The 26,187-nt window shown below is 46.5% G+C and overlaps 1 protein-coding gene across 5 annotated transcripts in view; it reads left to right on the top strand.

Moving 5' to 3' along the window:
* SAMD4A (sterile alpha motif domain containing 4A) overlaps window positions 1–26,187 on the top strand; it is a 217,466-nt gene that overhangs the window by 168,625 nt on the left and 22,654 nt on the right. For 4 of the 5 annotated variants that reach the window (XM_086709710.1, XM_086709708.1, XM_086709709.1 and 1 more), the window contains 5 exons: window positions 5,809–5,918; window positions 8,342–8,428; window positions 15,910–16,243; window positions 18,743–18,828; window positions 24,073–24,191. In XM_086709710.1, the coding sequence (XP_086565836.1) occupies window positions 5,809–5,918; window positions 8,342–8,428; window positions 15,910–16,243; window positions 18,743–18,828; window positions 24,073–24,191 (736 nt within the window). Of the gene's footprint in view, window positions 1–5,808; window positions 5,919–8,341; window positions 8,429–10,279; window positions 10,749–15,909; window positions 16,244–18,742; window positions 18,829–24,072; window positions 24,192–26,187 lie in introns of those variants that run through there. The other variant, XM_086709712.1, reaches the window with a different exon arrangement.

Genomic DNA, 26,187 nt, shown 5'->3' with positions numbered 1-26,187 from the left:
ACCTTGATAGAAACACAGCAGTTAAGAGTGGAGGGGACCAGGGACTGCGAAAATAGACTTAGGTTGCCTTTTCTAGGGAGTCTTTCTTAGATGAAACGTAAGTAAACTTTTTTTTCTCCACAGCAAAGGAAATATATTGCCTATTCTGAAGTAGCCAGTTGTGGGGTTTTGAGTTGTTTTTGAAATGTAAACCTCTGAACTTCTGCCTGTCTTAGAATGAAATTAGAAAAATTATTGAGAAGTGTGATTCTCTTAAAGACAAAGAACCCCGACAGACACCTTCGTGAGCAAGATTGTGAATACAGCATTTCTGAGGGTCATAAAGGTGTAAGTGACAGAGTGGGAGGGGGCTGAGACATTCTTCTGCATGGCTGTCATGGCAACAAGCCACTATTTTCTGAATGTTGACTTTCTAGATGCTGTCTTGAATTCGTCTAACTTCAAGACCAGGATTTAGTAAATTTACCTCACTTTCTTCACTCCCAAATACCAGCATATAGCCTGCATGGATAGGTCCTAATGGGCTCAGAGTGTGCCCCCTCTTCTAAGGTAGGCAGAAGGCTCCTTGTCCTTGAAAAGCAAATTTCCTGGATTCCCCCAAATTCTAAGGGCCATGAGTCTTTTAACCACCCTTCCTTGCCAAGTGTGTGTCTTCTGCTGCAGTGCTTTAAGAACTGTGCGGGCACGCAGAGGGTAGCTTGCGACGTGGAACCCAGCCGCTATTTAACGACGCAAAGCAAGCTGCGTGTGGAAAACCACTTATGAATGTCACGGCTAACGGAAACTGAGAAATTGAGTCCCTGCACTTGTATCCAAACCCTCTAAGTGGGTATTTCACTCAACCTGTTTCTTCAGAGACCCACACATGCTCCCCATCAGCATGGAACCCCTCCTGGAGGCCACCATGGACACTTCCCAGGACTGAGGAGCGTGCTCACAGTTCACAAGAACCATAGACCAAGGCGCCTTCTTCCTCTCGCTCAGAGGCTAGAACAGCACTGAGCTGTTCATTCTGCTCTGGCCAGAAAGAGACAGGCATCAGTAATATCGATGATATTCCTAGACTTCTGCTTTGGATTTGAAAGGAATCTTTCCCCTCTCACTTCAACACTGAAGAGTTAGCCTCTTCTTACCCCTTAGTTGGCTCACTCCTCTCCCTCAAAGACCAAGGATGCAGTTGTTTCCCGGGAAGAGAGAGAGTTGTTTGAGATTAGCCTGGCTCTCTGTGGTGAATGGGAGTTTCCCTTCTGTCTGCAGGTACCAGGACCACCACAAGGTGAGGCTCCTTGTGGAAACCAAGGCTGTTCACGTTTCTCTCTTCCAGGAACGTTTTACTCCCTGCCCTTTATGATGCTTCCCATATTGAGCCCTTCTGCAGTACCGGTTCCATCTTTCAATCTTGTGGAGCCTCTTTGTTTGTGAGGCAGGTGCTGCATGGCCTGCCGAGTGGTATTTGCAGCCATTCCAGCAGCAAATACTTGAAAAAAGCAGCTCAAGTTCTACTTGGAGCCCAGCCTCTGTGTGAGCTGTTGTGCGCACCACAAAACCTCTCTGTGGCTGGTTTGTCCAAACTCTAAAAGGGGAAATAGAACTCAGCATAATTGGAAATTGATCCCATTGGTAAAGACCATCAGGTACACACAGAGCATGGAAAAGATGAGTGTAGTACTATGCCCAAAAAAGGCCTTATGAAGATAAACCACTATGGACTGCAGCAAGATCTGGAAGGAGCTTTGTGAAAGACGGACACTGTGCACAGGGGCCACCATCTGCACATAGTGCTTTCTCCTAGAAACCTGCTACCCTTCAGCTTCCTCCTCCCAGTTTTCTTCATGGGCTTCTCTTCTCACACCTTCTCATGCTCCCAGGGCTCCATCTTAGCTCACCCCTGTTCCCATTGCATGCTCTTTCCCTAAGTGACCTCACCCACTTCCATGGCTTCAAGCCACCACCCACCACATGCTGCTGACAAGTTCTCCGGCTCAGACCTCGCTTCAGAGATCCTTCTAGTTGACTTTTCCACCTGGATGGCTCAAAGGCAGTGACACTCGGCCGACATGAAGTAGAGCTCACCATCTCTCCCTTGCCACCCCAAACCTGCTGCCCCCCTGTACTTTCTGTCTTCCCAAGCTTGAGTCAGAAGAACCACCAGTCTCACTCACATTCCCTATTCGCTGATCTTCAAGCGCTGTCCATTTATATCCTTTCCTTCTCACCACCGCCCTTCCAAGCCATCTCCAAGGGCTTCGGTTCATCTCCCAGCCTCCACTCCCACATCCCCTCGTCCAGGCTTTACACTGACAGTCGTCACCTTTCTTACATACTCCTCTGATAGTGCCTCTGCTGCCCAGATTTCAGCAGTGCCTCATCACCCACACATGAGGCCTACTGTCCTTGTTTCAGCATTATAGATCTCAATCATTGGACCCCTGCCTATTTGTCCCACCTTGGTACTTACTATCATTCACCCAAGTGCTTGCTCAGCCCCAAATGCTCTCTTAGCTCTGTGCTTGCTAATATGCTGTTCCTGCCTCCTCAGATGGCTTCCTCAGTAGGTCTGCCCAGTGATTCCAGGACTGCTGCTACTTTGAAGCTATCCCTTACTCCCCAGGGCAAACCAGAATGCACATTGTTCTGTGCCTGCCTAGAACTTTGAGTTGACTTAGCACTTGTCCTGCAACTATTATAAATGTTTTGTGTGAGTCAGCTATTCTCTTTGGATTAAAAGTTCCTTGATGGCAGGGACATGCCTGGCCCCCACAGCAAACGTTCAAAATGTTGAGCAAATATCGGGATGCTCACACTTGCCAAGGAAGTCAACCCGGCATAGAGCAAAAGCATCTAAATCTTCCCCACACTGCATAAGAGAGTGACTTTCTAGTCGTCTGGGATCTCCATTGGCATGTCGAGCAGAAGCAGCCCAGATGAAGCTAAATGGCTATGTGCCAGCCAGAGGTGGGAGCCCAGGAGGCACGCGTGACATCAATCACGTATCTGCTCCCAAAGGAAATACCCCTGCTTGTCTGTGTCTCTCAACCGTAGCCACAGCTTTGCAGAATGAAAAACCACAATATCTGAGGTTATATGAGGTGGTTCTTAGCTTTGCATCCAACCCTGTGGCACCTGGTACACAGGAAAGGACCTGAACTTTTAGCTCGACTTTGCCTCTGGGTAACATCGTCACAGAATCTAGCATCGAAGTCATTGGAGTTCCTGGCTTGGGAGGAGTGAAATGGTCCGGGTGCTCTTGCTTCTCTGGTTTATTTCCCTCCTAATGGAGTTTTGTTTTAATTCCTGGCAAAAGAAGATACCTGGTCTCGAACCAGGGGATGAAAGATTAGTAGGCTATGTTCTTAAGAACTGGGATTTCTTCTTCTTTGTTCATCAGTTCATGTTTCAGGAAGGAGAGCTCTTCAAGCACACAACACCGAGCTAGGCACTGAGACACTCACTATACAAGCAGAGTCAACATGTGCCTGCCTCAAGGGAATATACGGCCAAGAGAAGCTTACATTTCCCAGCAACATTATATAGAAGTAACTTCTCAGGAAGGCCTAACTCACTGTGTTGTGTAGGAACCTTTTGTAGGAAGACAATTCCCAATGACCCGCATTTTGACTAAACAGGTGAGGCAGGCCCTTCCAGCCCTCTAATAGAAATTCTAGTTGTCAGATATTTTGTGGAAAGGAACTAGTATTGAGTGGAGTATTAGTCTTGACAAGCCCAGACTTGCACCCCGCTCTCCCCAACTCTTAAAACCCTACATTGTCCTCTTGGCATATAAAATACCCAGTTTTTAACATGATTTAATAGCTGAGGACTCTGTTTTATCATTGGTGGATTTTGCATGATTCAACTGTAGGGCACCCAGTGAAAATCTGGCCCATGAGATGCTCTGTAATCTCTGCAACAGATTTTGCCCAAGTGTGCCTTGGGGTTACCCAGACTTCCCTGAATCATGATCAGTGAGTTTTCTGAGCAGCAACTTGGGGCTTTTCAAAGTAGCAAACATGAATCCTAGTGCCAAAGTTGTTAACACGTTATTGGCCCAAGAGCCGGAGCTGTTGTTATTTGCCTGGTCACTCTGCAGACGTATTAGCATTGTTTCAGCAACAACAAGACATGATGGAGAATAAAGTCTGGTAAAACAGGTCCAGGATGTTGCAGGAAGGACAGCACCAGAGTCCGAGCTGGCAGGGTCTGGACTCTACCGAACTACAGTTTGAGTCAAGGAGGATGTTAGGGGTCTGTACTATGTGCCTGGGGAAGCCTTGTCTCTGTGGTTACTAATGATCCCAGAGGGACCCTCTGCTTGTCACTGTAGAATGAAGGGCCTCCAAGCACAAAATCAAGCCTGTGTTTGGTTCCCCCAGGGGGCCTGAAATCAGGGTCTGATTTCAGAGGAGGCCAGGTTTCTTTAATCAATCCCAGTTAACTACCTTAAAAATTGAAAATTGGAAGGTTCCCACTTACTCTGGAGTGTTTGTCAGTGCCTCAGAATAAAGCACGTGGAAATAGACAGTATATCGTAATCAACATGGTTAGTAATGGATAACACTTTATAGGAAACATGAGTAACATTTACCCAGTGCGTCAACATTTCTAAGTACTTTGCGGTCATTGTTTACCCAGCCCTAGCACTGACGGGCTGTTTGGCCCTCATCTCACGAGAAGTTGATATGACATAGGGAAAAGATAGGAATTGGGAGGCCTGGTTCTAGTCCCCAGTTCACCACATACTCCATAAACTAGACTTAATGACTTAATTTTGCCATCTGTAAAATGAGCAAGGAGTGGAGGAAGCTGATTCTAGAGATTTCTCAAAGATCCCATCAGCGCAGAAATGCTAAAGAGCATGCACAAGGGCTTTGCTTTGGTTGTACTTAGCAACAAGGTGATGACTCATGAATTCTGATACTATTTCTATTAATTTTCCCAACTCGAGAATCCCAGATTTGGGCTTATTTCAGATCTGCTTTGGAATTCCTATTATCCTATGGTCTAAGCAATCTCTGGGTCCTTCCAGTCTTGGTACATTTGTCGTCAATATTCAAGCAAAAGGTCAGAGACACATCCAGATACATTCCATAACTTGGAGAAGTGGTCAGCGGACACACACAAACACACACACACACACACACACACACACACACACACACACACACGAGTGATAGTTTGGAGTCTAGGATGCCCTTATTCCCACTGGGGCACAGGAAGGCAGAAGAAAGATTAGGCTAAGAATGACAGCAACCCCACCCGTAGGTCCTACAGTTGCCTGGTTTACCTATCACTGTGGAAGCAGAGGAAGTAGCATGTGGAGAGCTACACTGAACCTAGAAAGAAGTTTTCTTTGAGATGAAGACTCATCATGTGTAGTTTTAACATTCTAAGTCAGTTCTCTCCAAATCAAGGGGTTCCTTGCCATATTTTTGGTCATGAATCCCTCTGAGAATCTTATGGAAACTATGGATGATTTCTGCCCAGAAAAGTAAACATATTTACAAATTGGGATATAATTTTAGGGAATTCCTATATGCCCTGAAGCCCATGGACCCCAAGTTAGCCACCCCTAGTCTAAAGTAGTGTAAGGGAACCCAATAGCAGGAATATCAGGGCTAGACCAAGATTTCAAAGTCCAGAATTTGCTGCCAAAATTGAATTGAACAAGTAGTAACATAAAGGGTTTTTTTTTTCTTTTTTCCCTCCGACCATCACCCTCCTTTCCTTTCTCTATTCCCATATCTTTTGTCATCTCTTCTCGTTCCCTTTCAATTTCTCTCCCCATCTCTTGCACATCTTGCACCACAGATGTTCCAGCCTGGTTAAAAAGCCTCCGCCTGCACAAGTACGCTGCGCTTTTCTCCCAGATGACCTATGAGGAAATGATGGCCCTTACTGAGTGCCAGCTGGAGGCTCAGGTATGTGCTTCAAGGGACCATCCTCTGAGAAGGTGCCCCAGGTGGAACCTGAAGTTGAAGCCCAAGATAGACCTTGTTTGGACCCATACCTGTTCCCACCTAGTAGCTTGCCTTGTTCTAGGAACTGTCAGGTGCTGGCCAGCATTGCATGGTGAGTAAGGCTGGGTTCTTGCCTTCGGGGTCCAGTAGGAGATGGAGACCAGCAGGTAACTCTAAGGCAAATGAGGCTTAGTGAGAAAGAGTATGTTGAAAAAGGTATGACCTAGGCGCATGCTCTACATTCAAGGTGCCAGGGAGGAATCAGTGGAGTGGCCTAGAAGTAACGTTTGACCAAAGCCTCAAAGCGTCTGTGTCCCTGCTTTTGCTTTCCTTGCCCCATCTTTCCATCTGGCCAACTAGGGTTTGTTTGGACAATGACAGATTGGTTGTCTGTTGTCCAGTCTGGTTTTCAAATCAGCTAACTTCTAGTAGTTAGTGAGTCGAAGCACCAGGTCGTGCCTCAGACCTTCCCCAACGTTTTTCTAAAAGCATGTTCAGATTGGACTCAGCTAAGATTGGAGTAAGTTGTGCAAAATCCTTTTTCTTCTAACTACCTTGAATAACATGGGATAGTCACAGAGAATGAGATTACCCCAGGTCTCAGATTTCATTTCCCTATGTGTGCCCATAAAAGAACAATGTTCTCCCTTCCTTCTAAGGCATCTTTCCCCAAGTGTGGATGCCAAAGGCTAGGCCAGTCGAGAGACCCCCCTCAAAACTAAGCATGCTTCGTACCATGCTGTGCTCGAGTAAATAAATCTGAGCAATGTCTTTGTTTCCCTTGGTTAAAATGCCATTTGCATGTTTCTAATTGACCTCAGTTTTCCTTCGAGCAATGATTTAAAAGAATTAATGGTCTGAATAAGCTAACAGTATTTCCCTTGCAGGAAGAGGAGATTGTACCATTTGGGGCAGGACTGCTCTGGAAGCATACCTCCCAGCACATGCTGGTTTCCCATTGCATATTCAGTACCCTCAGTTAACCTCTGCAGGCCTGGCTGAATACCAGTATTGAGATGCAAGACAAAGCCCAAAGTCACTGCACATTCTCAGAGAATGAAAGGCACTAATTTCAACTTCCTAACACTTCTCCCGCTGCTTTTTACATCTTGATTGCTCCTTGAGATCCCAGGGATTGATGAGAGCGACCTCTAACAGCATTTTTTGTGTTTAGGTCAGAGTTGAGGGGGGAGAAAAAAAATCTAAGTCCTCAGTTACTGACTTGAGAAAGCAAACAAACAAACAAACCAAACGAACAAACAAACAAGAAATAATTGACAGAGAGGGCCAAGCCAGAGGCCAGCACAAATTTTTCAGAGTAATTTAATTCACTTGAACCCAAAGTCAAGGTAAACAAATCTGCCCCCTAACACTTTATCCTAGAGAGTGAGTTCAGTTGTCACTTGAGTGTTAGTATCTCTGAAGGAGAGGCGTCTGGTGTTCCCATCTTTTCCTTCTTTAAGAGGAATCCTATGACTAGTTGCAAGAAGTCACCAGAAGTCTGTAGTAGAGACCTGATTTAAGAAAGGACCTGCTTGGAAATGTGTGGTATCTGTAGTCAACAAGGGTTTAAATAAATCCGTAGGCTCAGCATTGCACACAGTTAAGACAAAATCCACAGTCTTAACTGTGAATCCTAATCATTTAGCTGAAGTGATGACTGGAGACCAAAGATGACATGAAAACTGCCAAAAATTGCCCTGGTTGTAGGACACCTGGTAGAATTGCACTAGCCTTCACATATTCTTGAGATGGAAAACCTAGGAAAGGGTTGAGAAAACAATGAAGATCTGTATGGGATGGAGACCTTCAGGCAAACTGAGGGACTGACATGGCAAAATATGGAGAAGAGGGTGTATGACTTTAAAATGATCCTTTAAGACTGTGAAGACATTGCATGCTGGGTGGGTGATTGGCTGTTCTAGCTCCCTCTCTCTTCTCCTAAAGGTCACAACCAAAGGACACGGGCAAATGTGTAGCCAGATGTAGTTAAAATATTTGGTAAGGAGAGGTTTATGACAATGAGTACTGAAGAGAGAGACAAATGGATATTTACTGGTCTGCAAAGGCAGGAACCAAGAAGACAGTAAATAGCCTCCAAGAGTCTTTAAACTGGTTCTTAAAAATATATCTTTAGGGGCGCCTGGGTGGCGCAGTCAGTTAACCGTCCGACTTCAGCCAGGTCACGATCTCGCGGTCCGGGAGTTCGAGCCCCGCGTGGGGCTCTGGGCTGATGGCTCAGAGCCTGGAGCCTGTTTCCGATTCTGTGTCTCCCTCTCTCTCTGCCCCTCCCCCGTTCATGCTCTGTCTCTCTCTGTCCCAAAAATAAATAAACGTTGAAAAAATAAAATATATCTTTAAATGTAACTTTTATTTAATTACAGAATGTTACCAAAGGTGCAAGACACAAAATTGTCATCAGTATTCAGAAGCTCAAAGAAAGACAAAACCTCCTGAAGTCTTTGGAAAGGGTAAGTTATCACCAGGTGAAGGCACATCTCCACCTTTATCACGGGAAGATTCTCAGTCGAAAGTGTCACTGGCAGACCTTTTATAGAGTGTATCACCTTGTTTCCCTACCAGAGGCAGAAAAACATGAAAGGATTTTCAAGTGAACTATCCTGGTTCCCCAAGCTTCTGGGTAACCCGACTGCTGAAATGTACTTATTCCCTGGGTCGAGGCAGCCTGTGACCAGCCATCCCAGTAAACTCCAGGTTCAATAGAGGGAATGAAAATCATTTGGCTGATAAGCACCTATCAGCTGCTACTGTCCCTTTTCGTTTGTTGCCTAAACAAGTTCTCTCCCTATCTTTGTATCCGGACATCACCCTGGTAATGATATTTTTAGGACGTGGTGGCTTTATGATTTCATCTGAGGTGCAGAGGAGAGCAGGCCTGTTCCTGGGCTGCCCTCTGCCCCAAGTTGGGATTCTTGTGCATTGCTGTTGGGAGGTGGTTGGGACTGGTGGGTGGAAAGTTCTGTAGGGATGTGCTGCCTGCGGAACCTGAGTGGTGAGGTCCTCTAGTGTGTCCAGGGTGACTTTGGAAGGAAACAAAGTATTGAGGGAGGTAGGGCTAATGCAAGTTTTGTAAGAACATAAACGTTTTAATGCAGTGAGAGGTTTTTTTTTTTAACTTATAAAAATAGGGACGCCTGGCTGGCTCAGTCAGAAGAGCATATGAAGTCTTCATCTCAGGGTCATGAGTTCGAGCCCCGCATTGGGTGTAGAAGTCACTTAAATAAATAAAACTTAAAAAAAATTTTTTTTAAAAAGATGTGTGTATATAATTTTATATACAACATATAAAGTTATATTTAATTCATATCACATAAAATATAAAGTATGTGTATAGAATAAGCATATATAACTTTATAAGGAAAGGGGCTTTAAAGCCATGGGATAGATATAGAGGCTACTCACATGCCCATCTGTGATGAAAGGTCTGCCCCTAATTAAAGTGAATCACAAATGACACGTGACCTATCCAACTGAACCCGAGGTTATTGTTGTTCTTAATTTTATGATAACTCCTTTACCAAGCGGTTTGTCTAACAGAGTGATTATTGCCATCTTTAATATAAGAAACCATTCTCTTTTGGGGACCATTCAAAAGGCCAATTTTCTCCTTATCTGTTAGAAAGCACAGAAAGCTTTCTGCATAATGACTAGCTTGCTAAGTATTACGGTGAAAGAGTGACTGTCCCCCCACCCCACCCAACTCCCACCCCTTACCTCCAGAGCATCCTTTAGGAACTCACAGGAACTCTGCACTGAGGAAATGCACCCACCTGAAAGACGAGATGGAACTGCTGTTTGCTCTACTCCCCGTAGCCTTGGGCCATATCAGTGTGTGGACACACAAGGGCACAGGCTGGCACAGGTGGCCTTGATATGCCACAGACTTTCTATCTGGCCTTTGATGAGCCCGTGCCATTTCACACCTAGGATAATAATAATTCCACAAAAATACTTTCTGCCGGGTTCACTGGAATGGGAATTTTTTTAAAGTTTATTTATTTTGAGAGAGAAACAGAGTACAAGCAGGGGAGGGGCAGAGAGAGACAGGGAGAGAGAGAGAGTCCCAAGCAGGCTCTGCACTGTCAGCACAGAGCCTGAGGTGGGGCTCAAACTCATGAACCATGACATCATCATGACCTGAGCCTAACTCAAGAGTCAGATGCTCAACTGACTGAGCCACTTAGGTGCCTGGAATGGGAATTGATAAAAAGATGACAAATTTCATACAAAGTCTGAGAGCAGCTAATGATCAAGAGAAGAGCAGTAATGAGTTTATTTCGACGTCCCTGAGGAGGAAAGCTTGTGCGTCTAGGAGACCAGCACGTTCAGCTTGCTTCAGAACACCTGAGTACAGACACTTGTGTGCTTGTCCCTTCAGGAGCTCATGACCTGGGGTTGGGGGTCCTCAGCACCCACTGGGGACTCAGCCCCTTGGCTCGCTCCTCTGGGACCCAAGGCTCTCCTGCTCTTTGAGGGAGGAAGTCATCCCTAATGTGTTACCACTTAGGCCACCAGCGGCAAACTCCATCAGCCCTTTCTCTCGTGCTCCCACACGTCCTAAGCTGGTTATGCTGTTGAAAATGCTATCATCAGGCCTTTGCTTGCCTACAGCATTCTTACCTCACACAGAACCTGGGGCCCCGCCCAGGGCTAGTTCATAATCAGTGGTTGCTGCAGATAAGCTCCATGTCCAGAGCCCTTCCACTCAGCCTGAACACTTACTAAGCAGCTGCCTTGGACTACATTTACCCCATCCACTGGAGGCTACCCGTGAGTAACACAGTAATATGTGGCTCCTGCCTTTGGGGAGCACGAGATGCACACTGTGACACAGACATGTCACACAGACACAGCCGGTGCTCTCAAATCCCTTGTGATCAGTGTCGTCACCGAGGCAGGTGGGGGAATCTTCCTGGGATGAAGCACAGCACTCTGCAGTGGTGACGAAGAGGGAAACCTCAGAGGGGCCGACACTGGCTGGAAGACTCGTTAGGAACCTACAGCCAGACTTGGTGCACCCTGGAGCTAAGGCAGGGCCCGCGAGGGTGGAGAGGGATAAGAGAGGTCGTTTAGCAGAAGTCCAGGCAGTGGCCTTGATGCCGTGCCATTTGGGAACAGCAGATATAGGAGGAGTTGCCAGGTTTGGAGAAGGGGGGTTGAGTTCAGTTGGCCAGATTGAGTCTGAGGTGCCTTTGGGACACCCAGGCAGAAAAGGCAAATTAGCGGCCAGAAGAACAAGGCTAGAGTCCACAAGGCCTTGAAAGACTCATCTGTGGGTCATCTGTGCATAATGGCAGTTGACTCCTCCAGAAGTGTGTGCCAAGTGGAAGAGCTGAGGACAGACCCCAAGAAGCACCATCCAGAAGATATGGAGGGACTGAACAGTGACAGGCTGAGCCCACCCAGGGGGTCAGAGAAGCATTTGAAGGAGCAAATCCCATCAGGTGCTGTGGATGTGTCCCCTACAGTGAGGACTGAACACTGCCCCCTGGAACTGGCTGCCAGCAGGTCACTGGTGGCCATGATGAGAAGGGATACAAGGAGAAAGGAGGGATAGAAGCAGAAACTCAGGAACCCAGAAGTGTGAATGGGTGTTGAGGCCACGGGGTAAGGAAGTACAGACTTCTCAAGATGTTTGGTGGAAAAGAAAAAGGAAAGATTAGAATGTTGCTGGGGCAAACTTTTCAACATTGATCTTTAATAACGAAAATGTTTCACATGCTTTTATTCACTGTCCTTTTTCAACTAATTCCCAAACTATGAAGCTAAACTATTCCCTGGGAACCTGGCACAGAGAAAGGACACACACACACACACGCACACAATGTTTCCACAGCTCCCTGTCCTGGCTGCATGCTCACACTGTATGGGCCCCAGAAACTGTAAGCATCTCAGGGCAAGGATTCTGTTGTATTTGTTTCTAGGTCCCTGATGCTTCACAGTGCTTAGCTCCTGGTTGGGCCCAGCTGGAGTGTGGTGAATGAAAGGTGGCAGGGGAGTAGATTTAAGTAGGTGCAGGAGTGCTGTCTACTGTGCAAGAGGTCCAGGTCTGCTCACTCTGGGGGAAGGATGGGACCATGGTCAGTGTGTAAGTGTCGAGACACTGGCTGCCCAAGTTCTGTCTTCCAGACGATTTGCCCCTTGCTGCTGTCACGTGCCCTGAGAAAGGTTTCAAACCAGTCTTCCTCTAAGACCTAAGAAAGCCAGATGAGGGGTTGGCAAGTAGCTTCCTGTCCTGTGCATGGGCCCTGAGCTGTGCCACCAGAGCTGACTGCTGGCATTGGTGGGCCGGCCTTCGTGGAGGCCTCTGCCTCGAGCTCCCTCTGCCATGAGCTCCTCGGCTAGGCACATTAGCGAACGGACAGCTTCATTTTGCCTCTTTGTGTTTATAATGTAGGAGTATATTTATGGTCTGAAGGATCAGTAGAGACTTGGGTTGGTTCCCTATTTTTGTCAACATGGAGAATTAATTCCCACAGCTAGTTGGAGGACACTGGATTGGGTCCCACTTGGGCCATTTTCTAGCTTCCTTCTCAACTTGGGCACTCAGTGTTGAGTTCTAGAATTGATTTCTGAAGAGTCAGATATGTAACCCTACAAAGGCTGGCATAAGGGGCATTGTTAACTTGTTAGCCGAGTGTTTTCTTTGAGACAGTGGCTTCAAGTCTATGGGGGACGACAAAACAAAAAAAACTCTGCATGATTCCTGATAAGTTATATTTGACAGAAAGTGTCCATCATTATTCATTAGGTTTATGGCTTCCTTTTTGGTGTGGTTGTCTCCAGTGGAGAAAGGTAAGATTTGAACTTGGGGCAAGCGTATGTTTCCTATTCCAAAGAGTTCAGCTATTAGCATAATCAAAATCCCCTTCCTCCATCACTGAGTAACTACAGAAGCCTTTTTGCATGTGACAAGAGCCAAGTGAGGGTTGTTTGGTGGCAGTTGACGCAACGTCATGAGCATGCATTTGCTCACCTCTGTGTTAGCTGTCACGTGGGATGGCATGGCAGGGATGCATGTGATCTCCCAAATAGGCCAGCCAGCTCTGCCTACTCAGCTCCCACTCAGTGAGGAAGCTTCATCCCTTCTCTCTCCTTCTGCTTCCCCCCTCCCCCACCCACCCCAGTCAGGGGCTGGACAGGATCAGGAGCCGCCACATCCTAGGTGCCAGTTAGGCAGTTGGCAGGAAATGAAGGACCTAGAGGCAGGGATCCCCCCCACCCCAGTTGGCACATAGTTGGATCAGGAAAGGCCATAGGTGCTCTCCTGGCATGGGTCAGCTAGCTTGCCTCATATGCCCTGCCCTGATAGATCACCAAGTCCAAAATCGAGCGACCAGTCACGTGACTCCATCTAGACTCTGGAAAAGACTGGTCCAGTCTGGGCAGCAGGAAAACTGGGAATGACTCCTGCCTCAGGTTTGCTGGTGTAGGCAGCAAGCTAGTCTTCCCCACGCCATGTCTGCCAGGTTTAGAAGGAAGGCCGTAGACTCTCAAGCTCTCCTCTTTAAAAGAAAAATGGACGCTCTCCTCTAAAACAGGCTGGACAGTGGCCCTGGCCAGGACTGAAACAATTCTGATGGCTACTTAGCATTTCACTTTACTCAATGACCCTGGGTGCCAACTAGGCTAAGTTTCTGCTTCCAACCTCCTGAGCAAAGCAGGTTCCCGCCAATGGTGGGGCTGGGCTATTGGTGTTTTGCTGCCCTGAACTGAAACGTGCCTATTCAAGGCTGCCGCCCTCCAGTTTCCTTTTTCTAATCAATTGATAGGAAGTCCAATGTGCTATCGATTGATCGGAAAGTCTGGGTGTAGAGGTGATCGTGTTCCATGGGCTTGTGTTCCTGGACACCATCAAGCAGTTTTTCTTAGAGGAACCCAGGAATGGACTGGTACTCATGCTTCAGGCTTTTGAAATGATGTCTTTGCCATTCTGTGCTCTCAGAAGAGTAAATACTTCATTAGTAATCAGGGCCTTGATTGTCAGTGTCCTTCCTGGGTCCCAAGGAGAGGTCTGTTGCAAAAGCACTTGGGCAGCACTGGGGCAGAGGGCCGGACCGCTCTCCATGCCAAAAATGATTCCCAGGCCCTGACACCCAGCCACAAGCGTCAGAGCCTGTCCTGTGCCTCTGTGAGGATCTGGCACGTAGATAAATATCGACCAGAATCCGCACTCACTCTTTTTCCTAATAAATAACCACCAGTATATCAAACTGTATGTGCAGAAGTCCCCAATTTTATTATACAACATATAAAATCATTTATATTATGTACAATTTTAGTTGATCCTTAAACAGCATGGGGCACTGACTCCTCCCCTGTGCAGCTGAAAATCCATGTGTAACTTCTGACTCCCCAAAAACTGAACTACTAATAGCCTACTGTTGACTGGAAGCCTTACTGAAGATATATTGTACGCTATATATGTTATATTCTGTATTCCTATAATAAAGTCAGCTACAGAATAGAAAATGCTAAGAAAATCATCAGTAAATTCTCAACACTGTACTGTATTTATCGGAACAATCCGCATGTAAGTGGACACACACAGTTCAAACTCATGTTGTTCAAGAGTCAACTGTATTGTATACACATATATTGTACATATTTCTCTCCAGAATGAAACTTCAACAACATGTCACTCCCTTGCTCAAAACTTCCCCTGAAGTCTCTTCTCATTTAGAAAAACTCCCAGCTTCCTTGCCTCCATGCTCAGGCCCCAGTAGAAACCTCATTCCTCACCCTCTCCTCTCCCCATCCTGTTCTACCTCCTTGCTATTCCTCACATACCCTGGCATGCCCCCACCTCAGAGTCTCTGCCTTCACCATGCCCTCTGCATGGGGCACGCTTTCCCAGGGTCCTCACGCCCACATTCATTTGGGTTCCCAGTCCAACATCACCCCCTCAGACAGCCTCCCTTCACAGCCACCCTGGCCTGCACCCTAGCGCAGTATGTTCATCTCAGGGTGGGTTGTAAACTCCCCAAGGGAACCACAAAGACTCTTCCCCCCATAACCTCTTGCCTAGGACAGTGCCCAGTTCATCACAGCACTCGACACATACCTATTAACAAAGAAGCACATGACATGGGAACCTGACCCTGACCTGCAGCTTTACAGATATTAACATCCTCACAACCACCCATTGAGGCAGATGTTATCTTTATTTTATACACAGAAATAGGCACAGGGAGGTTAAGTTGTTTACCCAAGGTCATACAGTAGTGTCAGAATTTGAACCCCAGCATCTGTCCTAGAGTCTGTATTCTTTGAAGTTTTACTTGTTTTGAGAGAGAGGGAGACAGCCAGCAGGGGAGGGGCAGAGAGAGAGAGAGGGAGAGAATCCCTAGCAGTCTCTGCATCGTTAGGGCAGAGCCCAAGGTGGGGCTCGATCCCAAACACCATGAGATCATGATCTGAGTGAGATCAGACACTTAACAGACTGAGCCATCCAGGCACCCTCCTAGAGTCTGTATTCTTAACCACTGCCCTGTGGTGCCTGTGTCGTGGGCTGAGGGTGTGAACGAGCAGGTCCCTTCATCCTACACAGGACAGGAAGTTACCACATGACCCAGCTTTATTATACAGCTTCTAAAGTGTGTGCATGTAAAATATATAAATGCTTTTTATAGAAATTCACTGAGGAAGCCAGGGAAGGAAATGTACAAAATCGTTTTAGTGATCACCTCTAGATGGTGGGATTTTCAGGTGATGTATATTTTCCTCACTATGCATATCCGTATTTTGCCAAGTTTTCTACCGGGCTAATAATAGAATGATAAAATGGCTGCATTTCCAAAGACTGTTGGGATGAAGGGGCCAGCAGCTGTGAGTCCCGCCTAGGAATAGCTCCGGGCGGGAGAGGGAGACGTCAAGGTGGGCCACCCCCAGTGCTGTCCCTAACCAAAGTCTTCTCCCTCTGGCCGTCCAGGACATCATCGAAGGGGGCAACCTGCGCATCCCGCTCCAGGAGCTGCACCAGATGATCCTGACTCCCATCAAGGCCTACAGCTCCCCAAGCACCACCCCCGAGGCTTGCCGCCGGGAGCCCCAGGCCCCCCACCCGCCCTCACTGATGGGCCCTGAGGGCCAGACCCCTGACTGCAAAGACAGCGCCGCAGCCACTGGTGCCACAGCCACCGCCTCCGCTGGGGCCAGCGGTGGGCTCCAGCCACACCAGCTGAGTAGCTGTGATGGGGAGCTGGCCGTCGCCCCCCTGCCGGAGGGGGATCTCCCTGGGCAGTTCACACGTGTCATGGGGAAAGGTAGAGCCTGATTCTCCCACCTCCGCCATTGTTCTCTCAACACCACTAATCAGAGCTCCTGGTTCCTGAGGAGCTTCCCCAGGGTGCTGGATAAACTGTCAGGGTAGATGCCATTAGCCCATTTACAGATGAGGAGAGTGAGGCTCAAAGGTTGTCATTTGGGACTGAACTCCAATCTCTCTGACCCCCAGAGGCCTCTTCCTTAACCCTGTCTCCTTTTCTCTTCCACTCCCTCAATGCTGGATCCTCCTAGCAAAGTGAGTGCTCATTGGGCCTCTGGGCCTGCGGGCGGAAGGAAGTCAGCCCTTCCCTTACTTAATACAGACTACTCTTTGAAGGCACCATAGCCATGCTGTGTGCCTGTCTGGAGGGCAGACTGAATTCTCATGTGATTCTTTGGGTAGGAGCATTCTTTCTACCTCCCCCGTGCGTGGCACAGTGACTACGTGATTATCTTTGAAAGGTCCAGTGCTAGAATAATTTGCGCTTACACAGGGTGTCCCACAAGAAAGTGTGATTATTTTAAAAACGCAATGAATGCCAGTACTTTTCCTTTGGGAAGAAGAAACAATTTTTCTTCTTTATTGTCCAATATTTCAGATCATTTTATTTTATTTTTTTAATTTTTTTAACATTTATTTATTTTTGAGACAGAGAGAGACAGAGCATGAACAGGGGAGGGTCAGAAAAAGAGGGAGACACGAATCTGAAACAGGCTCCAGGCTCTGAGCTGTCAGCACAGAGCCCGACGCGGGGCTCAAACCCACGGACCGTGAGATCATGACCTGAGCCGAAGTCGGATGCTTAACCGACTGAGCCACCCAGGCGCCCCCAGATCATTTTAAAGAAACCAAGTTTTTACCAAAAGAAATGGACACCTGAGTCTTAGAGGTGCAGTGAGAAACTTCCCATGTGCCCACATCCTAAAAAAAAAAAAAAAAACAAGACTTACTTCCATAGGAATCTGGTTCAGAGGAGACTTGTATCATCCCTTTGAGCTGAGATGGCCAGGGTGGGTCCCTGGTCTCCTCCCACTCACCTCCTAGCTCTCTCTACCTCCCAACCTCCCACCCCCGATGGGGGCTCTTCACAGTGTGGGATTAGAACAGATGACCCCCTGGGTAAAGATACATGTGGGAGTGGATACCTGAGTGTAACCCCTGATGGGCTCGGAGACCCGAACTTCTCTGGCATGGCTACTTGTTACAGTTTAGCTACTTTCAAATAAATTATAAATCCATGCTCAACATAAAAAATCAAAACTAAACAAAATGATGGAAAGTGAAAAATAACCTGTCCCCCAAGCCCTGCCATCTTCCTCTGCAGAGGTGACTGCTATAAACAGGTTTAGAATATCCCTTCAGGAACTTTGTACTAATCGTATACAAGCACATGAGAATCCTTTTCACACACAAACAGGTGTTGTTTATACATTTTTCTGCAGCTAGTTTTTCCTACATTATATACTTTTAATATTTCTATCCATACGATATCACCACCCTATTCTTTTTTAAACGTTGCATACTGTTCCGCTATATGCAAAAAGTATAATTTAACAGGACCCCAGTTAATGGACACTGAGGTGGTTTTCAAGTTTTTGTTATTACAAACAATGCTGTACTGAAAATCTATGTGCAAAGACATGATATAAGTGGGATTCTGTGACACACTGGTTATTCAGGATTAGGAAGAGAAAGGAATCATTATGCCCAGGTTTCAAGCTTTGTCTACTTGAGTGCAAGGCATTTTCACTTCTGACATCTTTTGTCCAACCACCTCTACCGCAGCCTTCTAAACACCCCCATCAAAATCAGAGCATCACCGCCTCTAGGATGAGATTAGAATGGGCTATGATATCGGGGTCATGAGAATCCCAGTGGGGGTGTGCACTCTCCTTGCTGACTGACTCTGCTCGGTCTTATTGCTTCAGTTTCTTGAGTGTGTAGGTGAACTTGTGTGTGTATAAAGGTGTGTTACCACTTTGAGAAAATAACCCTCCAATGACGGAGTAGCGGGCTCCTGCCCATGTGTGTGCCCACACACCTCATGTCCTAAAAGATGTGCCAGACTCATTCCTCCAAATGAGGCGCACAGTTCATTCATCAAATTATGAAGACTGCTTTCTGAGAACGTTGATGGTCTTTGATGCCTTTGAACTCTCTTCTCCAAAGGAGCCTCTTTCAAAGATAGAGCTCAGGACACGGCTGCATTCTTCTCCCAGAGTGTCTCAGGCTGGATTGCAGAAGGCTTAATATAGAATGGTATGCCTGGAATTAAGCGAAGGGGCTTCTCAAAGCGAGGGCTCCTGTGGTGACCAAGCCTTTGACTTCAGTGGAATGAGGAGCCTCCTGGCCTTTTTTGTGAACCTTACGTAAAGCCACAGGCACACATACCTCTCAAAATATTGGTCCTGAAAGGAAATCAGAGACAGATCTCCGAGGTTAGAATGGGTTTGCATGTTTCTAATTCATCTTTTCTATTTTTTTTTTTAATTCACAGTGTGCACACAGCTCTTGGTCTCCAGACCTGATGAGGAAAATATAAGTTCCTATTTACAGCTCATAGACAAGTGTCTAATTCATGAGGTGAGTAGTAATGGATTTCACAAAACTGTTTTTCTCATTGCTTAGAAATGGTTCTCAGAGTTTCTGTGATGTGATCACTTGGGTCTCCCAACAACTTGTTTTTGAAGGGTAGACAGGCATTAATCATAGCCTGGGCAGAACCCAGCTATGGTGGCTTCAAACCTAAGCACAGCCTGTATGTGACTTTGGTGTCGAGATTCATCTAGACTGAGCTCTGATGTAAGGGTGAATGCCTGAGAGAAACTTCTGGCTCTGGAAGAATCCCTGAGTGACCGAGCCTGAGGTGGTGAACACTCAACCCTGCCACCTAGTTTTGGCGTTTTCAAGTCCTTTTAAAATTTTGTGTTGAAACATTTTGTCTTTTGGCTCAGGGAAAGTTGAGGGAGGGTGAGAGAGTGTGCAAAAAAAAAAAAATCATGTGTTTGTGTGTGGTCTGATTTGTGATTTTTATAGGAATTGTGTTGAGCCACATGTCCTTTTGAAGGAGGACGGAGGCCGGCTGGAGGTGTTCCCATTAGACTCAGTGCAAGTGCAATCTTCCTGATGGAGCAGACCGGGTCCTGGACACTGCTGGGCCGGAGCAGCCGCCTGCCCTGGCAGCTGCCCTGAGGCCCATGTGGGGACAGGGGATTGTGTCTCGGACCCAAGACTCCAGTAGCTTCTTGGGAGCACCCCCTCAAAGAGTCATAGACACAAGAGTCACAGTGTAGGCTTTGGAAAAACTTAGCACTGAGGTCTTTCTTTGGGACTTTAACGTTAGAATAAGGTGGCAAAGGCCCCCAAGTCTCCTCACCTTTGCCAGGTTAGCAGCCAGAGCCCCAGAAGTGCAGTGGGCCCCAGTGAAGGGAGACACCTGGCACAGAGGTCTGTCCCCCTTACCCACTGCCCCACTCACACTGCCCTCACCCTGCCAGCTGCCACACAGGCCCGTCTGTCAAAGGCCAGTTCCCTGGGCGCCCCCCCCTTCTGCAGTCTGACTCCCCCCCGCCCGTCACGTGCAGGTTATGGTCTCCTTCTGGGTTTCCTTCCCAGCCACTGACCCACAGTGTCCCCTAAACTCTCCTTTTTGCTATTTCCTCTCTCAGCAGAGCAAATTCTTGTGTCCCTCTCCACAGTCCCCAACTGACTCTTTGCTATGTGCAATCCTGTCACCCTACTTGTTTTGGCCAGCAAAAAGCAACAGGAAGAAAAGAAGGCAAGAACGTGTTGAAGAATTTTAGAACTCATTCATTCCACAGATCCTTATTAAGCACCCAGACCCCATCCCTCACTATGTAGCTTATGGTATGAGGGTAGCAGGGGAGACAAAAGGAAACCAGGTCATCACATACATGAGGATAAGGCTGTCCTGGCATCCTATGGAGCCCAGATGAGGAGCGGGGCCACCAAATCCAGAACCGGAAATGGCTTTTCCTCAGAGGAACTGTCCCCAAGCTAGGTCTGAAAGGCAAACTGGGGTCTTGGTGGTAAAGACTCACCTAAGTAGGTGGGAGCACTCCAGGCAGAAAGAACAGCATTTGGAGAGCTCTGTGTCTTACCGGGGGGGGGGGGGGGGGGGGGGGGAGTATGTTTGGAGTGGGTTTGGGGAGGACTGATAACGGGAGGATTTAAATTTATATAAAGGAACTAGAACCTTGCATCCTCTGCCATGCCCACACTCACACCAAACCTTCAGGATACTTGTAACCAAGTTACAAGTTACTTTCCATCTTGCCTCAAGTCTGCTGAGCCCGCAAGACAAAATAATGAGCCCTCCAGCTGCCTCCGTTGGACAGTGCACAAGCTTCCTAATTGGTCTCCACCAGCCCCAAAGCTGTGGCCTGATGCTTCTCACTTTCCTGCCACGGTGCATGCCCTCCTTGCGCAGCCTGGCTCTCTTTTCCATTTCCTTAGAATATTTAGAAAATGCCTAGTTTTTTTTTCTCCCTGCCTGCCCAAGTGATTACATGCAAAGATGGCACCATGTGGACTCATCTGCTGGCAAGAGGCCTCGACTGCAGTAGAGGGACCTGTGGCTGGTGGGAGTCACAGGCAGAAAGGGGCTTATGCTATGTCTGCTCGCCTGAATTCATGTCCGGATGGAGAGGACTGTACTCCGCTTTGGAAGGGAAAATGCTGTGCAAGACCTTTTATTATTATTTTAGTTCAAGAAAGAGGAAACGTGTCTGAATAATTTTCCATAGGCTTGGGTTATTCTGTTGGGCAGAACACCTCCTCCCTGTGAGGCCCTGTCGAAGCACGCAGTCTCCATCCTGGCTGAGGTTTATACCTGGGCTCCACGAAACAGGACTCCCTTTCACAGCCCGAATGTGCTATTCCTTACCTGACTGGACAGGATGTTGACCGAACCTAGACATTTTCCTTCCTCCCAGGGACAAAGGGACCAACTCCCTAGAGTAACAGAAGGGAGGACAGGAAAGTTCTGAATTTCATTTCTGAGACTACTTTGCTGCATTATAATCCCTGGCTTCTTGCCTCCTCACCATCTCCAGGAGGTTCTGCAGAGAGGAGTTCTTGCCCCTTTTATGAGCATCTTTTTAATCCCGCCACAAAAGCTGTGGGGCACACCCTAGCCATCTTCTTCCATACAGACTCATTGGTTTGGCCCTGATCGTGACACAGGACTCGGAAGTGGCTGACTGGTTATGTCAATCTGTACTATGGAGGTTCCTTCCCCTCCAGTCCCTGAGGAAGCTGCTACCAGCCCAACCCAGAGCTGCCAGTGGAATGGCTGAGGTCATGTGTCAGCCATCCCAGTTGACAGTGGAGCTCCCATGATAGAGTGCTACTTTGCAGACACACACACACAGAGACCAGCTTCTGGAAATCGCTCATTGCCAGCCATGACCCAGCTCCTCTCTGTGCCTCCCAGCTGCAGCCTCCAGGACTGAGAAGTGGCCACCACACTCACTCAGCATGGCTAAGGGGCTTGATTCTATCTGCAACCCAGAACTAAATGAGCCTGGTGCCAGTGTTGAATGAATGAGCTGACCTCTCTGGGGCCGGGGGGTGGGATATAAACATTTCCACCTTCTTGGAAATGTCCTTGGAAGCACTTTGAATGCATGTCTATAAAGTAAGCCATTTCCTCCTTTGTCACTTGGAAACTCAGGCCAGCTGTCCTTCAGGCTGGCCCTAGACCAGCTCGGTATTACAGTTTTGACAACTTGAAATCATTTGTTGGGGGCTGAAGGTGATTGCTAAATACCATATGTGACAAACATTCATACACCACCACCAAAGGGCTGGTTTGCACAACCAAAAAAACCCTGGCTAGAGTATCTATGAGCAGCAGTTATTGAACCATTACTAACAGTCAGGTATGTTCTAAGTATTCTAATTGCATTTCATGTGTTGTCTCATTTAATCCTTACGTCTTTTTGAGGGAGATATTATTATCCACGGTTTTTAGAAGGAACCGAGTCTCAGGTAAAGGAACTCGCATAAGGGTATGCAGGGATTCAAACCCTGTCCGTATCCATCCAGAGCCTTCCTCCAACCAACTGGGCTGGACTCTCCTCCCCAAGTCATCTTGATCAGTGCACCTGCATCCTGTGTTCTCAAACTTTGGCAGAATAAGCCAGTCAAAAGGAGAATCTATCCATCCCTTTATTAGTCTAGCAGCGATGCTTGCCTTTCAAGTTTTCAGACATTCATGTATAGGTGGACACTCACCAAGCATTACCAACAAATGAGAAGGGACCACAGAGTAGAACCATGTCCTTACCTTGTAACCATGAGACCATCCTACCATGTACCTTAAGCAGTGTCTGCACCTCTTTAATGAGGCATGGAATCTCTGGGTTGGGTAGACCTCCTTTAGTGGATATCCTTAAATGTGTCTGGCTAAGGTCATCCAGCAGGAAGGGGTTTGCAAGTCAATAATTTTTTCGCAATATAACTAACATCTTTTTGCTTTTTTGTTCACATAGCTCCCCTGTGTTTAGGTCCTTAAAGATTAAATGTCATCTGGAGAAAATTAAGCTGTCATTTTTTTTTCTCTGTTTAAGGAATCAGTTTCCTTTATGGAAAGTAGTCATATAGTCTGTTACTCTAAGTAATAGTTTATTGCTACTTAAAGGATTTTCTGTCTTATTGACAAAAGTACATGGGTATGTTATCTCCATCATTGTTACTGCTAATCAATCAAAGCTGATGGGTCTCCCACAGGGTGTGGGCCACCGTTCTAGTCTCCCGCCAGGGGATTTCTATATTGCACGTAGGGTCCTCAAACCATCTAGAATGCCAAATGTCCGTGTTCCATCTGCAGCAGAATTACCAGGGCACTTGTTGCAAACATCACCTGGACTCCTCTCCAGATCTCTTATATCAGGCTCTAGGTATGTGGGAAGGGGTCTAGGTCTTCTTGAGGGATTCTAATATAACACAGATTTGAGTGTCTCTGCCTTGGGGACTCATAACCTCTATAAAGTCTTTCCCTGGACTTCAGCATACACAAAAGAAGGCATAATACAGATGTCAATGTGTTATGAAGCAGGCAAAACACCCCCTCAATGCCAATTTTACTAAAAAGGATTTGAGAAGGCATCAGATCTACCGATTTTCCTAAACTTTAGGCAAAATTTAGGTCAGGATTGGTGCACTGGGGTTTTGTAGGGCACAGGATCCTTTAACTGGAGATTTCTCAGCAAAGCCCCATGCCCTATAAAACTGCCAGTGCACCTATCCTGATGTATAGTATAGTATAGTATAGTACAGTATAGTATAGTATAGTATAGTATAGTATAGTATAGTATAACATAGCAGAGACTATTCTTCCATTTTCTGAAACCCTGAAGACCACTCCAGGGTGACCACACACCATCAAGCAGATTGATTTTTGAAGTGGTTTAGCATTTCCATTGCTTATGAACACATAGGGGGCCTGCAAAAGCCAGAGTATTCAACAGTCCATTTTGCAATTCATTCTTGGTTAATCTGTAGAGTCCAGAGTAGAGTCAGGAGGAAGGGGAAAGTGAGTATGGATCTGCCAGAAATGCAACCAAAAACAAGGGTTGTCAAAAGCTTAATGCATGTACTTTACCAGGCACCTCCAATGACAAATAACTTGCATTGTTGGTACAGGTGGCTCCCAAGTGACACTGACTGCCATTTGGATCAAGTAGGGAGCAGGTGAAGAAAAGGCAACTGCCAGAGACTCCGATGTTCCCCCTATTAATTGCATGTTTCTCCCTCTAATGCCAGGCTGCGCCACCCATTAAAAAGTCCTGTTTGTTTTTACAGGCATTTACAGAGACTCAGAAAAAAAGATTGTTGTCATGGAAACAGCAGGTGCAGAAGCTCTTTCGGTCTTTCCCTCGGAAAACCCTTCTAGACATATCAGGATATCGACAGCAAAGAAAGTATGTTGGGATTTTGTTCTTCTTAATGCACGGTGGTTCCCTGGTGTTTCACTGCCTGCCTGGGTTCCTGGGCAGGACTATGGCAGGCATCATCATTCCTTGTCCACAAGGATGCCCTGTGGGGAACTGGAGATCCCTTAAACAGACGGGGTTGGGAAAAGGCTATGGAGAGAAAGCATGCCCAGAAAAAGAACTGAACGTGATCTTTTGTAACTCAGTTTACATGATCAAAATGATGGTATTAGTCCAGAGGGGACGGGTATGATTTAATGAATGCCCACAAAACAACTGGTGGTTGATCCACAAGAGGGGGCCCTGAAAGGACAAAAATGGGTTCTATTAGCACCTTACAAGGTAGTGTCATTTTTTCTTCCTTCTAGCTGCAGACTAGCTAATTATAGTTGGTGGCAGGGTGAAGAGCCCAGTGCTGGTCTATTTTGGTCTGAGCTGCAATCTAAGAGTGGAGCAGTACCACTCTTGATTTTTCATAGTACTTCAGCTTCTTGGATGCAGTTAAAAATAAGCCTCGTTGTACTTTAGAACCCATTACCTTAATCTGGTTTTAAATTAAAGAACCCAATTGCATATTAAAGGTGAATTACAGTGACAATCCAGGGGAAGAATCAAGGGGGGTGTGGGGTAAAGCCTTCAACAATGACAGGGAGTTGGGGGAAGACAAAAGACTGATGTACAAACATCCTGAAAAATCAACTTTCTATTGTACATTTTTAAACATGAGCAGATAATTTTTTCACTTGTACCTAAAAAGTTCTGAATTCATTTCTTCGTGTATATAGAGAAGCTCTGTGTTGTTAAAAAATTTTGGCATTTATTTGCATAAGTGTGCCTTAAAACATCACTATTTCACATTATTTAAGGGAGATAAGGATAGTTGGGATTTATGAAAACCTTTCATTAAAGATTAATGTAAAAATTGAAGTGTTATCATATTCTAGCATATATAACACCGTTATTTATTAAACAAACATTTAGTACTATGTGCCAAGTGGTATCTAAGCATTTTAGGAATATTAATACATATAATCCTTGCAACAACCATATGAGGTAGAGTTGCTATTATTAACTTCAATTTACAGAGGAGTCTGTAGGCAGTGGTATCCAGGATTTGGACCAGGCAAGCCAGCACCAGCTGCAGAGTCAGTGCTCTTAACCATTGTACATGCCACATGCCAGGCAGCTCTCACAGACTCCAGCTGATGTGTAGAAAAAACAGTCAGGAAGAGCAGCCCTCTTTATGGCAGCTCCCTGTCTCCAAGCTCTCTGGGGTTGCCCTTCCTGGTGGGATGGACTGGACCACCTGTGCACCCTGAGGATTGCCAGGGGCCCAGGTAAAAGGCAAGGCCTGCTCATAGGCCTCCCATCTCAGGGACTACCCCCTTCCCAGGCTCGCTCTCCTTATAAGGGCAACAGTGCATCTCTCTCAAGCGAGAGGATGAGGTTCCAGACCCTCTTGCCAACACCAAGCCCTCAGGAAACAAGTTCCAAGGAGAAGAAGGACTTTAGAGGATAAAGATAAAGATAGAGATTTTAAGCTCTTTGCTTCTCTCAAGACTGTCATCCCCTGCCTCTGTCTGCTCTGCTTTGTCCTTGGTCCATATGAGAGTTCCCATTAAACCTGACCTCTCCAGAGTGTTATTAACTAACGTTTGTCTTGGGCTACCCAAGGTTTGCCATATTGGAATCTTGATGGACCTGTTTTTATTGATAAGAATAAATTCAGTCATCAATTGTGGATGTTCAATTGGAAGTTGCTAAGGCTCTAGAAAATAATTTGTTCTCATTTATATTACCCCTTTTTATTGCTATTAATGAGATCTTTTTATCCTATTAATTTGCTTTGAAGACCTGTTCCTCCCATAGTACAAAGGTAACTGCAGCCCAGCCCCTGCATGAATTATCACAAATCCCCAATTAGTTTGTTCTTATTAATGTTATTTTCTCAGTCTTTTCACGCATTTCAACGTAATGAAATCAG

The sequence above is a fragment of the Puma concolor genome, chromosome B3, assembly GCF_028749965.1.
Source record: "Puma concolor isolate L17-30 chromosome B3, mPumCon1.1.hap2, whole genome shotgun sequence".
NCBI classification, from domain to species: domain Eukaryota; kingdom Metazoa; phylum Chordata; class Mammalia; order Carnivora; family Felidae; genus Puma; species Puma concolor.
This window is presented reverse-complemented; position numbering and strand designations above follow the sequence as displayed.